This window comes from Ailuropoda melanoleuca, chromosome 9 (genome assembly GCF_002007445.2).
Source record: "Ailuropoda melanoleuca isolate Jingjing chromosome 9, ASM200744v2, whole genome shotgun sequence".
Taxonomy (NCBI): Eukaryota; Metazoa; Chordata; class Mammalia; order Carnivora; family Ursidae; genus Ailuropoda; species Ailuropoda melanoleuca.
In genome coordinates, this window is record NC_048226.1 from 69,005,500 (window position 1) to 69,019,063 (window position 13,564).

The 13,564-nt window shown below is 38.8% G+C and overlaps 1 protein-coding gene across 4 annotated transcripts in view; it reads left to right on the forward strand.

Moving 5' to 3' along the window:
- GRHL2 (grainyhead like transcription factor 2) overlaps positions 1-13,564 on the forward strand; it is a 155,842-nt gene that overhangs the window by 82,085 nt on the left and 60,193 nt on the right. For all 4 annotated transcript variants that reach the window (XM_019810127.2, XM_034668387.1, XM_019810124.2 and 1 more), the window contains exon 8: positions 13,283-13,377. In XM_019810127.2, the coding sequence (XP_019665686.1) occupies positions 13,283-13,377 (95 nt within the window). The remainder of the gene's footprint in view (positions 1-13,282; positions 13,378-13,564) is intronic.

Consider the following 13,564-nt stretch of genomic DNA (forward strand, 5'->3'; position numbering starts at 1 on the left):
GGGACCCAATCCCAGGACCCTGGGACCATGACCTGAGCCACAGGCAGACGCTTAACCGACTGAGCCACCCAGGTGCCCCTTATTAAAAAATTTTAATGCCAAGTCTACAGGCCCTTTTTTGCCCCTCACTAGTTTTCCTAGTTACTTGCAACCTCTTCTTTGTTCCTTTCAATGGCTCTCCTTGCCTAGAATGTCCCTCCCTCTCTCCTTGACCTGGCAGACATTTTACCCCTTAAAACCTGGTTCCTCTGTCCCCACTTGGGTGGTATCTTCCTCATCTTTCAGGCAGAGTCAGCTGCTTCCACTGTGGGTTTTGGTTTATGTCTAGTCAATAGCACTTCACTATGTTTCACTTGGTTCATCAGTGAACATTCTGTCCATCCCACTAGGTGCTGAACTTCTTGGGTGGAGAGAGAATTTTTTTTTTTTTTAAAGATTTTATTTTTATTTATTTGACAGAGATAGAGACAGCCAGCGAGAGGGAACACAAGCAGGGGGAGTGGGAGAGGAAGAAGCAGGCTCATGGCGGAGGAGCCTGATATGGGGGCTCGATCCCATAACGCCGGGATCACGCCCTGAGCCGAAGGCAGACGCTTAACCGCTGTGCCACCCAGGCGCCCGTGGAGAGAGAATTTTTTTAACCTTTGCATATACCCAGTACCTGGTACAGAACCTGACATAGCATTGATGCCCAACCAGTGTTGACTAGTTGATGAGCAAACTGCCATGTATGGTTTTGTGTTTAAGTAATAACAGTTATTGTAAGCAGCCACAGGTCTAGTTACCTGAGAAATCAGGCTGGGGTTGCACTTTCTCCTGTTCCATGCTGAAAGAATAATTTTTGGTAGTATTTTTTGATGTCAGGAGGCTATATGTGCATTTGGTACCTTAATTTCTTAGATTTTAAATATTTATTACACTATAGCCATTTTGATGAAACTAGTTTAATAACTATGACTAATTGCTAACATAAAAATAGAATACATATACTAATAAAGCAAGGGAAATGTCCCATTTTTAACTTACTAGAAATTCTTACTGTTTCCTGGAAGCAAACAAATAGGAAATTGTTTCAAAACAAACTTAAAAAAAAAAGTAGTTAGATTTAGAAATTAAAAATTATAATGAATGTGGCCATTAATCATTTTTCTTCACTGCTCCTAGGAAGTGTGTTTACCTGGTTCCAGGACATTATTGTTTACTAAACCTTTCCCTGCAAGGGGTTTCCTTACTGCTGCCAATTTTAAAGCCCTGAGTGGTTAACCAGAAGAAATGTTACAGAAAGGATTAAAGTATGGAATGGATGCTTAGAGACCCCTCTGAGAATCTTAGTAGATCCTCTACTTAATACTGTAAAATCCTTTATTTCGTGTTTTACTTCTTTTTTCCCCCCCACATTTACTGGACACTATACTGTCTTTCTCCTACTTGGTGGGACCTTTTCTGTATCTTCAGCTATGGAAGACTATGCTGTCTTGTCAAACATGTAATCTGTGCTTTTATTTGATTTCATGTCTTTCTTTTGGGGCCTAATTATTTTCTTCAGAGATACTTTTAATGAGACTGCAGGTAACCTGATAGTCTCATGTTTTTAGCATTATTTGATTGGCTTAAAATTATAAAAAAAAAATACCTGGAGAATACACTCTGATAGTTTCACGAGGCTCAGCTATATACCAAACAAAACTACAGAGCTGGTATTGTCAGCTGTCCATTAGCATTTACCAGAAGCTTTTCTCTTGCTGCACACTTCAACAGAAGCAAATTTACGTCTTTGCAATACCCCCAAGTGCGAAATTGGGCAGATATAAAGTTTTCCTTCTTTGTTGACACAACCTAAAACTTGCCAAGAGAAAGTTTTTCCAAAATTAAATTAAGCTCTGTGAGGTTGGAGAAACCAAAATAAGGTGAAGCTAATCTGAAGAAAAGTCTTTGAACAGGCTCCAGGAATGCAGAGCTGCCACTAGTTTTTCTGCTCTTGAAGAGACAAGTATTGAAATGAGGGAGCGCTAAAGAAATGAGTGTCTCGTCATTGTTCACTGATCCTGTGAGGTAGGTGCTGGCAATCTCTCCATTTCGCAGAGAGGGAAACCAGCCGAGAGCAGTATGCAGCTTTGCTTAGGTGGCTGCTGATCCTGTTGAACCCTGATCAGAGTCCCCGGATGCTGTGGACCACATTACAGCAGAAAACAGTAACAGAAGCAACAGCTTTCCTCCTCCGAAGGGCACATTGAGCTTCTTGAAGAAATATATTTAAGAGAATTGGAATTTCAATTTCAAAATGATATCTAAATCCTCTAATTGGTGGAAAATAAATAAACAGGAATAGCAGCACGAGTGATTCAAGTAGCAGTTAATGCAGAAATCATTCATGTAACAAACTAGAATAGCTCGTGCTGTCCCCTCACCCTGCACCCGTTACACACTTAACAGACTCAATCTCCTATGTCTGGTAACCGGTTTAGTGTGTGTGATTGGGCAGCTGGGGTTAGCTGGGGAGGTTGAAAAGGGAGGTGAATCTCTAAGAAACAGCAAGTGTTGGCGAGGATGTGGAGAAAAAGGAACCCTTGTGCACTGTTGGTGGGAGTGCAAACTAGTGCAGCCACTGTGGAAAACAGTATGCACGTTCCTCAAAAAATTAAGAATAGAATTACCGTATGATCCAGTAACAGCACTAATGAGTATTTACCCAAAGAATACGAGAACACTAATTCAAAAGGACATATGCACCCCTGTCTTTATTGCAGCATTATTTACAGTAGACAAATTATGGAAGCAGCCCAAGTGTCCATTGATAGATGAGCAGATAAAGAAGATGGGGTGTTTGTGTGTGTATGTGTGTATATATGAATATATATATATATATATATGAATATTATTTAGCCATAAATAAGAATGAAATCTTCCCATTTGCAGCAACATGGATGGATCTAGAGAGTGTAACATTAAGCAAAATAAGTCAGTCAGAAAGACAAAATCTGTATGATTTCACTCATACGCGTAGTTTAAGAAACAAAACAGAGGGAAAAAGTGAGAAACCAAAAAACAGACTCTTAACTAAAGTGAACAGATGGTTTCCGGAGGGGAAGTGGGGGGGATGGGTGAAATAGGTGAAGGGGATTAAGAGAATACTTATCTTGGTGAGCACTGAGTAATATATAGAATTGTTCAATCACTATATTGTACACTTGAAAGTAATATAACACTATGTTAACCACACTGGAATTAAATTTTTTTAAAAATGGAGGTTAGTCTTGGTGGAATTTGAGCAGCTAGAGGGATTGGGTTTGTGGTTCAGATTTATCAGAAGATAATCCATGTGAGGATTTACGGTTCTTATAATGTGTCTGTGTCCTGAACCACCAGTTACCAAAAAGTCATTTCTTTTATTTGAATTTCTTCAGTCCACAACTCAAAAATACAATTGTATGTATTTGAAACTTATTTCCAACATTGAAGGCACTAGAATGGGTCTTTGAGAGAGACTGGAATATCTTCTTCTTCTTTTTTTTTTTTTAAGATTTTATTTATTTATTTGACAGAGAGAGAGAGACAGCTAGCGAGAGAGAACACAAGCAGGGGGAGTGGGAGAGGAAGAAGCAGGCTCATAGTGGAGGAGCCTGATGTGGGGCTCGAACCCATAACGCGGGATCACGCCCTGAGCCGAAGGCAGACGCTTAACCGCTGTGCCACCCAGGCGCCCCTGGAATATCTTCTCATAGAATGGCAGTTCTCAGGTCTCTTACTAATGATAAAGTACCGTCATCTGAGAAAGAGTTCAGTTCTCTTTTATAAGTCAGAGTTGCTTTAACTGGGAATTTACAGTGTCTGAAAATATCATCAGGGGTGAGAAAATGTTGGGGACTGTTGTGCTGGGAGGGATGGAGCCCCATTTGTAGGTTTGAGATGCTTACTGTCGATTGGCCACTGTGGGCACTAACTTGTAATCCTGTGTGCCTATAACTTCTTGTCCCCACACCTACCTCTAAGAGTGTTAGAATATTAAGTAAGAAGATGAAAAATTAACAACTAAAATTAAACATGAGTACTTCATGCCTTATACAAGAATAAATTATTTACCAAAGCACTTATCCATGTCTTCATTCATTCAGCAAACTGTCAGAAAGTAGCAGGCACTATTTTTCAAGAGACAAAAGAGTTTGAGTTAAAAATAGACTGAAGTTAAATCTCACTAAATAACAAAGACTAATGAGAAGAGCTTAATTTTAAGCCCATCCAAACTTATTTAAATTCGGAGCCAGAAGCTGTAGTGCATATATAGGTACTATACACGCATATGAGTTTGTGTGTCTACACATAGGATATGACTTATTCTCAGTTTGAAATCAAGTTTACTGATCAAGACCAGCGTTTGAAAAAAAAAAAAAAAGAATCAGATAGAATAAAAAAATACCAACATACATGGAACACAGTAATAGGCTACAGTTAAAGTGCTTTCCTTACTGTAAGTTTGTTGTCACTACAGTTGAAAGCTAGAACATTGGTTTATAAATTTCTTTGCTAGAAACCGAGGGTGAATCAAACACAAATAAAATATTAGGTTTCGTTCAAAGGGAGAATTGCAAGAAAGATTCTTTCTTAAATGATGTCTGTGAAGGTAATAAAATCAACCATGAAAAGTAAACAGGAATAATATTTTAATTCCAGTTTTAGTATCAAAGTCACTTGATACTAGTCACCTTCTATGAGTCACAAATGATGTTTTCATAATTTCAGCCATTGTTGTTCTAGATTATGTGTGGAAAGGTGCTCATTTGAAAGGTCGTACGTCACAGAATCAAAGGGCTCTGACTTTGTATGTAGACAGAACTTCTTGTGTTCCAGTCCCAGCTTGGCCGCTTAAAAAATGAGTGATTATCAGGGAGGGGAGGTGCTTAACATGTTTGCATGTTTTCTAGTCTACAGAGTAAGGATAATTTAAAAAGCTACTGATCAGAATTGTGTGAGGTAATGTTTTTGAAGTACATATATTTAGCACACACTTGGCTCTCAAAAATTGGTGGCTGATTCTATTATTTGCTCGGGGGCCAGGACCAAATAATGGAAATACATTCAGAGCCTCTAAAAATCAGCTCGAGTGTCAACACACTTAAGGAAACCCAGGTTACTCTGACTAGGGAAGAGCATGATAAAGAATATAATGGACTCATTAGAGTTCTTATGAGTCATCCAGGCTTTAAGAAACTGCTTCTTTGATTTTGAAAAACAAAAAAAAATCTCAAAACCTACTTGGACTAGGGTTTATTTATTCTACTTATTTTAAGTCAGAACGAATACTTCTAGAATGACCCTTGAGTGTTTCCTGAATTTGAGCTGATTCTATTTGGTTTTTGCAGACATAGGGAAGCAGATGTTTGAGGACTGGTGGGATGGGGGAGTAGGGACCAGTGTTCCCCTCACCCACTAAAGGACTAGCAGGGTTTGTTCTTAGATATTGTCTCTCTCTTCTCTCTCTCTCTTTTTTAAAGATTTATTTATTTTAGAGAGAGAGTGCGAGCACGGGGAGGGGCAGAGGGAAAGGGAGAGAGAAACCCCAGCAGACTCCTCATTAAGCTTGGAGCCCGACAAGGGGCTCGATCCCATGGCCTCGAGATCACGGACCCGAACTGAAACTGAGGACCAGAGCTGAACCCAGGAGTCGGACGCTAAACCTGCTGCTCCAGATATCGTCTCTCTTTTGTAGTTGAGGGAATACAGGTTCAGAGAGCTTCCACAATTCACTCAAGGTCACAGGGCTTGTTGAGAGGAGGACGGAAATTAAATTCTTGTTGGTGGTGTCTCCACCCCCAGTGTCCTTTCTTTGTATGTTTTGGGCATCGCCCTGTAAATTGAGCCTCTGTATGTCCCAACCCCAAATATAAACTACCTCAAATCTTTGGCTTTTTAGAAACAAAACAAAACAAAACAACATCTTCTTAGGGTGCGGTGTAGCACACTGAATTGGCAGTCGTGCCCTGAGCCATTTTCAGCATTCCAGGCTCATTATTTCACTAGTCCAGACAGAATCCACACCTTTCGGAAGAGCAGCAATTTTTATATTAATTATACCATTCCTTCTAATCTCCAACAATATATACAAAAAATAATTAAAAGGGGTAGTTATAATTTACCAAGCACGTGAAGCTTAATTAAGGTGAAGGAATTAAGAGTTCCTTTGACTGCATTCCAGAATCACAGTTACACACAGTTTGAAGCGAACTCAACCTAGCAAAGTCTGAGTCTAAAAACCTATTAACAGACCACCGATTATATACAAAAAAATGAAAGAATAAGACAGCAAAAGGATTCACCATCATGCTTTCCATAACAGTTAAAATAGAATTGAATCCCATAATTTCCCTACAGAATGTGACTTGCCAGAAACATATGTGAAAAGCACTGTTCATTCACCCATGCTCAGCGACCCTTCACTGAGACACTGTAGTTTGTCATCTTTCTTTCTCAAACCTCTTGTTTTCTCAGAAGGGCTAACTTTTGAACTTTTCTTTAATCTTCACGGTGCCTTCACGATATGGAGATGCTCTCTTTGCTTCCTTTCCACTGCAGCACCCAACCCTGCCCTGCTTTGTCAAGGAATTTATAATGGTCCCAAAATGTGCAGTCTCTGCCTCATGGAACTTCCCCAAGTGCTTCTCTCCCAGCTAGTTGCCATGCAGGATGTGCTGTGATTTTTCTCGATAAGGTATTAATATCTGGTGACAATTATTTAATTTGCAAGATAAATATAGGCAGTGATTAATACTATGACCTTTAGCATGAGACAGACCTAGATTCAAATCACAGGTTGGCCAGTTACCAGCCATGTGATTTTCTACAAGCCACTTAACTTCTTTGTAGGAGGAGGATGCTGACACCTACCTCACAGAGATGAGGCAATGTTGGTAAAAGACTTGGCACAGGCTTGGCACTCAGTGAGCTCTTGATTTGTGACACTTACTATTATCACAAGAGCATTTGCATTTTAATGTCATGAGATGATGATATCCTTACCCAAGGGAATGGATGTTTCAGGATGGGATTCCAGGCATGAGAGCAAGCAGACATCTTGGAGCAGGTGGAACTCAGGGCTCACCATATAGGTAACTGCCTCGTTCTCCTATATGTGTGGTTTGTGTTCACCCGAGGGGAAATCTTTGAGGAAAAAGAACAATCTGTCACATAGATTTCATCGATAATTGATAGAGAACCTCAGTGCCAGATGTCGCTTTCTCTAAGACTATATGTGGTCTGAATCAGGTGCACCCAGAGGATTCAGCCATTTCAGTCTGCACTTAGAACAGTGCTACCCAAAGTGTAGACCCCAGACCAGCAGCATCAGCCCCATCTCAGAGCTTGTTAGAATGGCACATTCTTTGCCACGTCCCAGACCCACTGAATCATAATCTCTGGGAGGGAGCCCAGACATCTACATTTTACCAAAGCCCTCCAGGTGATTCTGATGCATCCTAACATTTGAGAAGCACTGTTCTGGAACATCCACACAAGCCTATAACCTTTGGATATCCAGAAATACCCATTCTACAACTCTGGGGAGTGTCCTAACAGGCTCTAGAGAACATATATGGCTTTGCATTCCCATGCACTTCATTCTGACATTTCAAGGACACACACATCCTTAGATAGGACCCTGGAAAGTTTGATTGTCACCAGCCACATGACATTAACGAGATAAACTTCATTTTCATTAGATAGACTCCCATTTCTTCTTTCATGGTTTCATTCTTTTCGATGCTTTAGGTTGTATACTTTAGGGTTGTTCTTTTGTGTATAAATTATTAAGATTAGTAAGAGCTACCTTTAAAACTCAGATTAAATTGGCATACATTTTTTTTAGAAACCTGTTTCAGCCCATTTTTCCATCATGCCGGGTTTTGGAAACATCTAAGCCATTTTCCTATTTATATCCTCATTCTCACTAAGTAGATGTTAGTATTCTATAGATATTTACAAACCAGGATACAAAACATGTAATTTTTATGTTGCCTTGTCATCTTTTAGGGGGAAGAAAGTCCATTCAAAATGTAATATGTTCATAACTAAGTGCTTTATGATTTTTTTTTGAGTGAAGTGATTACTTTTCAGCTGTGGTGGCTCTTTTGCAGGAATAAAGCCATACACTCAGATCACCTGACTTTAGTCAAAGAAGGGAATCCCAGGCACAGGAGGTTGAATGGTGACCTTCAAAAATGATTTGTCCATGTTCTAACTCCCAGAACCTATAAATAGGACCTTATTTGGGAAAGAATTAGGACCTTTCCCTTATTTGAGAAAAAGATTTTTACAGATGTGATTAAGTTGAGGTCAAGATGAAATCATCCTGGATTCGGGTGAGCCCTAAATACAATGACGAATCCTTAGACGAGTAGAGAAGAGGGGAACAGACACAGAGACACAGAAGAGAACAGCATGTGAAGACAGAGGCAGAGATTAGAGGGATGGGTCCGTAGGTCGAGGGACACTAAGGATTGCCAGCAAGCACCAGAAGCTAGGAGAGAGGCATGGAGCCTGTCAACCTGCAGAGTCTCCAGAAGGAAGCAACCTGCCAACACCTGGATTTGGAACGTCTGGCCTCCAGAACTGCGAGAGAGTTAATTTCTGTTGTTCTAAGTTCCCAAGTCTGTAGTAGTTTGTTATGGCAGCCCTAGGAAACAAAGCTTATTACACCAGCTCATCACAGTTCCTTTTACTAGTTGAACAGCTATCAACATTTACAAAATTTGGGTTTGAAAAACTTTCATGAGGAAATAAGGCAGGCTTAACAACAGACTGCTGAGTTTCTGCTTCTATACCATGAGTTACAGCCTTGAAGCAAACATTAATACGGTTTTCGGAAATGGGAGCTATATCTATTAGCATTTTATTCATTGGACAAAAAAGCACGTGGACAAAACAACATCAATGTGCATAAGCTGTTTAGTTTTAGAAAACTTTCATAGTTATAAATGATAGCAGAGCTATTTACCTTCTGTAGGAATGGCTTAGAGACTAAAGATGAGTGGGACATTTCTTGTATTGCATAAGGTTAAGGAAAGAGGCATGGGGCACCTGGGTGGCTCAGTCAGTTAAGTGTCTGCCCTCCATTCGGGTCATGATCAGGGTCCTGGAATTGAGCCCCATGTCAGGCTCCCTGATCAGTGGGGAGTCTGCTTCTCCCTCTCCCTCTTCTGCATCCCCCCCTTGTACTCTCTCTCTCTCTCATAAATAAATAAATAAAATTTTTAAAAAGAAAGGAAAAGGCATGACATCAGTCTCTTTTTACATTTTTGGTTTAGAATGCTCATGGATACATTCATTCATTCACTTACCCATTTATTCAACAAATGTATGGAATGCGTTTTATCTGTATGATGTTAAGCACTGAAAAAACAGCGGTATTTAAGAGCAAATAGCTAATGGGAAATGCTGGTGATAAATAAGTAAACAAATAAATAAAATATTGGCACATAGTATAAAGGAAATAAACAAGGTAATTTAACCACCCAGTAAAAAGTAGCCTTGCCAGTCTTTTAGTTTTTTGTTCTTGGCATAAAACTTATTAAACGTAATTGTGTTGTTCATTTATTTATTTGTCTGCTTATTTATTTTCTGTCTCCTACTGGACTATAAAGGCCATATGATCAGGGACCTCGTCTTGTTTCCTGCTGTTTCCCCAGTGTGAGGACACTGGCTGGCACATAGCAGACACACAGTACATATTTGTTCAATATATTTGCTGATGAACTGAGTATGATAGAAACTGACAGAGGCCCTGTGCCAGATGAGGGGACCCAGGAAGCATTGAATTGGTATTTGCAGTGCATTAGTTTTTAAAATCCTTGGTCAAAGTGTTTGACCAAACCGCTTTGGTCTTTATTTCTAAATATGACATTTGTTTTTTAAATTTACAATTGACCTAAAGCTGTTTAAAAAGTGCTTATTAAAAACTTACTAAAAGCTGTTAAAATGCTTATTAAAAACTTCAAAACAAAATTACAAGACTGTCTTTTAAAAACAAATAGGTATGAAGAATTAGGGAACTCACTTCCCTTAAATTTCGCAGTCTACTTCTCCCTTCAGAATTTTAAGAGATTGGGTGGCCTGCTGAAAGCACAGGTTTGCATTTAAATCATCCTAAATAAAGCCATAAAGCCTTATTCTAAATTTGTAGGGTATGAAATTGTCTTTCTTTGCTTTCTATTTTATCTCTTCGCTTTAGGTATTTACTTTAAAATCAGTAAGAAAATTTGAATACCTTAAGAGAAAAATGAGCAATAGATAGAACAAGAAGCTGTTGTGATAAATGAATAAATTTTAAAAACAAAGAGAAAGAATATAAAAAACACAAAGAGCCAGACAGTAAAGGAAGGGCTGTTCTATCTCTTTTGCAATTAGGGAATTGCAAATTAAAATAATGAGGTACCACATGTTGCATATCATTTTGGAAAGAAACACGGTTTGGGGAAACAGGAACTCATACACTGTTATTGTGAATATGTATTGTTTCAACCTTTCCAGGAACAATTTGACAAAATGAATTAAAAGCCTGAAAAATACATTTGCCTTTCACTTCTAAGAATATGTCTTAATGAAATAATGAAGTATGTGTGAATATTTAGCCATAAAGATAATTAAATGAAGTACGCCATCATTTAAGTGATCAACAAGAGCAAAATAAAGTTATGGCACTTTAAAAATTCAATATAATTGTATTTGGCAACTATAAGTATTTTCCACACATTTATTTATTGACTTGGAAAGATGCTGAAGAAGTATTAAGGGGGAAAAAACAAATTAAAAATAATTGTTCCAATATTGTGTAAAAATATTTATGTATTTTGGAGAAAGGGAGATAGAGACTGAGGTAGGAAAAACATGAAGTTCTGCACGGATGTGTTTTTAGTGGTTGTGGACGAGTAGATTAACTATGGTGAACACACAGGCTTTTGTATTACAGTGTGTATGCTTTATTTAAAATGTAAGATACATAATTTTGCTTTAAAGTTTCCCTGAGGGAACCAATAGAAATGTGGACAGAAGCCATGAACAGGCAGTTTATATAAACAGACACCTGGTTAGCTATACTGGATGTGAAAAGATGCTTGAACTCACAAGTGAAAGAAGAAATGCAAATATTACGTCAGTAGGATACCACTTTGTACCCATTGGATTGTCAAAAAAAGGGGAGAAATTTGGTGAGAGAAAAGGGAAATAGTATTCTGACGGAAGTCTCTATTGGCACAACTCATTCTAGAGAATGGGTCTGGAGGGCCGTTCTGGAGAGAACATTAAGTAAGTTTTTCTGGGATTAGCCTTCAATCCAGGTCTTAGTAATAAGGAGAAAACCAAATCAACCTGACTTTATTTTATTATGGATTAATATGGATCTGTTATTATTATGGACTTTGTTTTATTATTATTTAAATCATGGATAGAAACAGCAGATAGGAGTACTGCTTCACACAAGCACAATGAGGTGTATTACTAAAAGAAAGTAGTTAAAATCTTGATAAAGGATCCCATGAACTTAGATTTTATAATAAAAGAGGAGGAAATGGATAAAAATGATCAGATCTGTGAACTTTAGGAAAGCAGACTTCAAAATGGCCCAGCATTAACATAGCTTGTTCAAGCCTCAAGAAGCTACCAGCCCTGGAGGGACATGGCAGCTTAGAAGGACACAGCTTGAGGAAATGACCATTTGACCAGAACTATGTCAGATTTTGTAGACAACGACCACTTTATACATCCTGGAAGTCAGTCATAATACCTAGCTCCTGTCCTTCCTCAGTAAGAAATTGAAAGCACTGAAAAATCAGAAAGATTTTATAAACAAAAAGACCTCCAAGTATCAATAGAATTGATTCTTCCTCTGGCCCCCATCCTGGGGCTGAAATGTGAAGGGCACAGAGACGTGTCCAGGCCTGATTGTGAAGGACATGACAGGTCATAGTGTAAGTTTTAGTCTTATATAAAAATTATAAAAAGCACATCATCTGAGTTTCATTTTAGCAAAATAACGACGGGAGCTTTGAGAGAAAGAACGTTTGTGATTACGTGACCACATTGTGAATGAACCAGACCTCAAAGGAAAGCAGATGATGCCAGGCAGGCAGGACACGGCTGATGTTTATGCAGTACAGAATCGAGGTAGGCCAAAAGGAGAGGGGGGTAGAAATCCAGATAGTAAGCATAAGCTAAAACACTCTGGAGGTAGTGAGGATTAAAACTAGGAATATCATGTCTAGACCTTAATGCCAACTAAGGCAGTGACAGTGGAGACCATAATAAATAAGGCAGTGTAGTTTGTGTACCAGAAAGCTGGAGACCACCGAAGGGTCTGTATCCGGAGAGAGGGGATAAGTAAATAGTGGCCGATGGTTACCACGGAATTCTGTGCAGCTGATGTTAGAAATAAGCATGCAGCCAGCAATGTGATTAGATCTGAAGAGATTCATAGCTAGGGTTGCAGATAAAATAGAGGGTGCCCAGTTAAATTTGAGTGACTGACAAACAACAGGTACTTTTTCAGGATAAGTATATCCCAAATAATTGCTAAATCTGGCCACTCTAACCATTGCATAACACAATTTTTGAAAATAAAAGCTATGCACATAGGCAAATCAACCCAACTTATTTCCTAAGAGTATATAGCAAACACATCGATAGGTGTTGTGTTTGTGGGAGAGGATAGTGGAGATAAAAATGAATACATAAATACTACCTAAACAAAGAAATAAGAGAGGGCTTTGAATGGACAAGTGGTGATAGTGAGCTGAGTATGATTAACCCAACAATCTGCCTAAATGCAAAAAGAAATAAAAACGGTTTGCCTGCACTCTCCTGGAATTTCTGAAGTCTTGCCGACACTGCCTGGCTGATAAACACCATATTCTATTCCACAGAACAATCCCTGTGGAATACTGTGGCACTTCAGCAAACTTAAGCCGCAGGAAAGTGAGTAGGCAAGGGAGTGGGTAGGTGGCAAAGGATTCAGGAGGGGAAAAAATTAATAATTTTATAAACCTCGTAAAAAAATGAAACCAATAGACAAATCTCTTAGGAACATTGCTTCACCTAGATTTACTTTTCTAATAGAGGAACATTCTTACAGAGTAAATATTAGTACAAGAATATCAGCAAGCACAAATCCTTAACTGTTGCTGAGAGTCAGCTGGAAGAGTAAGCAAAGTTTAAATTCTCCCCATTGGAAAGTGACAGTTCAGTACATATCACTTTAGTAACCCTTACTTTCTTAAAACCTTTTTCTTTTTCAATGTTACAGCTGATTACAAGGAGAGCTTTAATACGATTGGAAACATCGAAGAGATTGCATATAATGCTGTTTCCTTCACCTGGGACGTGAACGAAGAGGCGAAGGTGAGTGGAAAAATAGTATTGATTCATTTCTCGTGCCTTTTGAATAAGGCCACCATTCTCTGCAGATGATTCTTTCACAAAAGCCTCTGTAAGTAGGGAAGATCTGTTAACTTGAGCCAAGAAAAAAGGAACTGAACCTGTTATCTTTCTCTAGAAGTTATGCACATTCAGTTATGTTAAATTGCCT